The sequence below is a fragment of the Cucumis melo genome, chromosome 9, assembly GCF_025177605.1.
Source record: "Cucumis melo cultivar AY chromosome 9, USDA_Cmelo_AY_1.0, whole genome shotgun sequence".
Lineage (NCBI taxonomy): Eukaryota > Viridiplantae > Streptophyta > Magnoliopsida > Cucurbitales > Cucurbitaceae > Cucumis > Cucumis melo.
The window spans coordinates 1,783,925-1,788,605 of record NC_066865.1 but is presented as its reverse complement, the minus strand read 5'-3'; the positions used below and the strand labels follow the sequence as shown (position 1 = coordinate 1,788,605).

The window sequence follows — 4,681 nt, the reverse complement described above, 5'->3', positions numbered from 1 at the left end:
AATCTAGAGGCTATTTAGAATTATTTTCCGAACCTCGGAAACTAAAGTAAAATGGTAGCTTTAGAAACTTTGAAGACCGAAAAAACACTAACAACAAATATGAAATGGTCACACTTCTCTAATTCAAACTCTAGTTGGTAGGATTGAATATGACACTTTCATACAAATTAATAAAAGAGATAATCGTAAAATAATAAAATCAACTCATTAATACACACCAATTTACATGTTCAAGGCTATAGATTGAACAATCTAGTTTCATGTTTTTATATGTGTGTATATATATTTTAGGAAATTAATTTAGTGTCCATAATCTCAATTTTGGTCTTTCCTTTTTATTATTAAAATTTAGCATATTTTGTTTATAAATCATTCATAGGTAGCTGTTTAAAGTTCAATAATCGTAAAGATGAAGAATCAAACTATCCATCTTTGAAATGATTTTTGGTACTTTATTTAACAAAGTTTATACTTAAACTGATAGGAGATCAAAGTTTATATTTTTATGGTTGTTAAATCATAGGTTTCAAGAAAATTTATAGATGTTACGAGATCAATGACCAATCATGATATAGCATACCATACCCTCTACCAATAATGCCACAAATATCACAGTGGAGTGGTATTTTGTTGTTCACCTTCTTAGTAATAATTAATATGTTAACTTCTGTAAATCATCCCTTTTACATCGTGGAGATCAAGTCCTTAGCGACTTACTCTCCCGAACTTATTACCTTATGCAAGAAGGGCATTAGAAGAGCAATATACTTTTTCTTTTCTACTTTTTTCCTTTTTCTTTGAATGGTTTGTTTTGCTACAGTTTCTTGATATAAGGTTTTAGGTTGTTAGGGTGTGTTGTTTCACACATACATACAAGCACATAAAATAACGAATCAAATACATGAATGAATATATAATACGTTTGTTTGAATAAGTATAATCAAAACACATCAAATAAACCCAAACTGGTGGAAGTCTTAACTAAAATGAAAGAGAAACATATATAAAAAAAAATCTAAATATCCTTTATGGGATAGGAAAGAGTCACACACTCGTCAAAAAAAGTTCAAGTCAACTGACGCTTATAGGTACTTGAAGACGAAAAGAGAGTCATCTTATAAGCATAGAAAAATAATACAGCAATAAGAACATCGTTCAAAATAACATAAAGTACGAATTACACTCTGATCAAACAAAAAGGAGGAAGGAAAAAACAAGAAGTTTTGGGGGGAGAAAAAAAAAGGTCCCATTAATGGTCAATTCCAACCCAACTAATATTACCAAATAAAACTTCTAATGTTCACACCTTCCAAATAATATCTCATCTGTGTGATGCCCAACAAACAAATTAAATACCCACCTAAACATTTGAATTTCTTCTTCTTATTGATATATGAAGATGAAGAAACCTTGTTTTCATATCAACAAACTCCTAATTTCATTATTCCTCATCTTCTCATTACTTCTTGAAGCAGCAGTAGCTGCAGCAACCTGCTCCAATGGACCTTGCAAGGTTTTTGCTTTCTTTTCTCTCTCTTTATTTGGATTAATATTGATGACTTTTTTTCTCTATTAATTTATTTTACTTTTGTATTCTGTAATTAAGGTGGGAGATGAATGTTCTTCAAGTGAAGATTGTGGAGATGGATTGTACTGTTTTTCATGTATACCAACATTCTTTGGTGGCTCCAAATGTGTTAGATCTACTTATACCAATCAATTCAAACTTTTGGTATATATTATTTATCCAATTTTCTTTTCATCATTTTCTGTTTCTACTTTTGGATTTTCTTTATCGTTGCTCTTGGTATCTAGATAGCTATGTTCTAGGGATGTTCGTAGGGTGAGTCGAGAAGGAGTCGAGAGAGAGAGAAGGGATTGACAACTCTTCTTCCTGATCTCCCTCATCCTAGCTAGCTATTAGTATAGAGAATTACTTCTAGTTTATAAAATGAAAAATTCTTTTCTTCGGTATGAAAAGTATATTCATTTATTAAAGATAGAAATTCTCTAATTAATTTACTTAATTATAGAAAATAACTTTCTCGTCACCTTCATTATCGTTTAACTCTTTTTTTTTTCAACAACTCCTCTTGGTCTTAGGCAAAGAAAATGAAAACATACATCCTAATATTTATGAGGGACTTGCTAAAAAATTTCGAACGTTGTGTTTAGAGGTTTAGAATAGAAGATTTTTTTATAGAAAAGATTAATCATCGAAATAAATGGTCTTGGTAGTTCTCCAAAGCCCCCAACTTTGATAATCCAACATAAATTAGAACGGGCGCTCATAAAGATAATAACGAACTCTCTATCCATCTCCACCATATATAGTAGGATAGCAATCACTTTAGACAAATCTTTCCAATGACATTTTGATAATTGTAGATTTATTTCTTTTTTCACATTTTGATAACTTTTATTTATTTGTTTATATGCAGAATAATTCATTGCCATTTAATAAGTATGCATATCTATCAACCCACAATTCATTTGCTATTGAAGGAGAGCCCTCTCAAACAGGAGTTCCACGAGTAACTCTTAACAATCAAGAGGACACAATTTCTCAACAACTCAATGTAACGTTATAATTATTTCATTTTATTTTATATCCCAAAAAATCAAATCAATTTTTTTTTTTTTTTTATCACTCTATGTTTTCATGTTAATTCATATTTAATTTCCTAAATCGATATTGCAGAATGGGGTTAGAGCTTTCATGTTGGATACCTATGATTTTCTTGGAGATGTTTGGCTATGTCATTCCTTTGGAGGAAAATGCTACAATTACACTGCATTTGTACGTTCGTAAAAGTTAATTATTTATACCCTTCATTTAGTCGTTTGAAAACTTGTACTTAAAAATGAGTTCTAAATTTACTCGAATTTCTGTTCATAGGAACCAGCACTGAACACACTGAAGGAAATAGAGGCTTTTTTAGAAGCAAACACTGAAGAGATTGTCACGTTGATCTTAGAAGATTATGTTCAATCTCCCAATGGATTGACCAAGGTATTCACCAATGCGGGGCTAAAGAAATTCTGGTTTCCGATCACGAACATGCCAAAGAATGGTGAGGATTGGCCTCGAGTCTCTGACATGGTTGCTAACAACCAAAGGTTGCTTGTTTTCACATCAAATAACACAAAGGAAGCAGCAGAGGGAATAGCATATCAATGGAATTACATGGTTGAAAATCAGTGTAAGCTGAGCTAGTCCTTTTCATTCCTTCTTTAAATCGAAAAATTATTCAACGAGACTGATAATACCATTTTTGGACGCAAGAGAACAACAACAAAGTAATAACAAAGTTAAAGAGTGGTTTTCTTTTTTGCTTTTCGACAGATGGGAATGATGGAATGAAAGAAGGGAGTTGTTCAAACAGGGGAGAATCATCAAGACTTGATGACAAGGGAAAATCACTAATTTTAATGAACTATTTTCCAACAGTTCCATTGAAGATAGAAGCATGTGTGGATAATTCTAAGAATTTATTAGGCATGCTTCAAACCTGTCATGGAGCAGCTGGTAACAGATGGCCCAATTTTGTGGCTGTTGATTTCTACAAGGTTTGTATTTTTGCTACATATAACTCCAAAATAACTCACAAAATTCTTAGCTTCCCACGCTAAAACAAAACTCCCATAATATTAAAACTTAGGTAGATAGCAATTTATCAAGGCCCTACACTCATATTTACCACTAGGTCAATATTTTTATGATGGTTACAATATAGTTCATCTACGTATAGACTTCGATCGAAAATGTTAGATTATTATATTTGAAAATGCTTCCTTTTGTTTATTTACGTTGGCAGAGAAGTGATGGAGGAGGGGCATTTCAAGCTTTGGATACTTTGAATGGGAAGCTCTTGTGTGCTTCACAGGACATTCATTCCTGTGTGGGGTAAAGGATCTATCAACAATAATTATTATATGTTTGTAGCTTTTTGGAGTATATTTAAAAAAAATATATTTATTAAAAAATTTAATTCTCACTTAGGTCATGTTTACCCTAATGAAAACGTAATAGATCAACGAGCATAAAGAAAATGAGTTCTCGTTTGATTACTTTTGAAGTTATTTACGTGTGTTATGCGATTGTGTACTGATACATAGGTCCACATCCAAATATGTAACAAAATAACACAATTTGATTGATGAGTTGAAGATGCTCAATTTGATTACGCTTGAGAATTACATTATATCGTTATTGTTGCTGATATAATTATCGTTTCAACTATCATTATTAGTATCGTTATAAGTGAAAAATTTTCAATTTTAACATCTTTACTGTTACCATTATGGATACCGATATTGCTTGGCCCAGAGAGATAGAGGTAACAGTAATAATAATAATAGTAAATTTTAGAAATGTGATAATTTTAAGTATATGTGATAAAAAAAATAAACCAATCCAATTAGGTTTATGATTCAAGCTCCTTACTATTGATCCATAATGAAATTTCATAATGGTTACATCCATTTTTATTATGGTTTTGTAAAGATGACTTAATTTGTCAATAAAACTTCAAGTACAAATATCTTGGGCTAATATTCAAATTTTAATAGGTAATTACTAACAAATATATGAATGAATTTTGAATTTAGGCTCTTTTATCTTTTGATATTTTTAATTATTGCAATTGATGATGAATGTATTTGGAAATAATTAAGCTCA

General features: G+C 30.8%; 1 protein-coding gene across 1 annotated transcript; it reads left to right on the top strand.

The window, feature by feature from the left end:
* The first annotated feature begins 1,327 nt into the window (after positions 1 to 1,327).
* On the top strand, positions 1,328 to 4,187 carry LOC103498544 (PI-PLC X domain-containing protein At5g67130). The gene is made up of 7 exons (XM_008461174.3): positions 1,328 to 1,513; positions 1,607 to 1,732; positions 2,442 to 2,579; positions 2,702 to 2,800; positions 2,900 to 3,203; positions 3,347 to 3,570; positions 3,819 to 4,187. The coding sequence occupies exons 1-7, from the start codon at positions 1,394 to 1,396 to the stop codon at positions 3,909 to 3,911; spliced, it is 1,104 nt and encodes a 367-aa protein (XP_008459396.1). The 5' UTR covers positions 1,328 to 1,393; the 3' UTR covers positions 3,912 to 4,187.
* The last annotated feature ends 494 nt before the right edge of the window (positions 4,188 to 4,681 follow it).

Bases quoted from the DNA above. Each gene is read 5' to 3' on its own strand.
- LOC103498544 (XM_008461174.3), top strand. From the start codon at position 1,394: ATGAAGATGAAGAAACCTTGTTTTCATATCAACAAACTCCTAATTTCA. The intron at 1,514-1,606 runs GTTTTTGCTTTC...TCTGTAATTAAG, and splicing joins GCTCCAATGGACCTTGCAAG to GTGGGAGATGAATGTTCTTC. The intron at 2,801-2,899 runs GTACGTTCGTAA...TTCTGTTCATAG, and splicing joins GCTACAATTACACTGCATTT to GAACCAGCACTGAACACACT.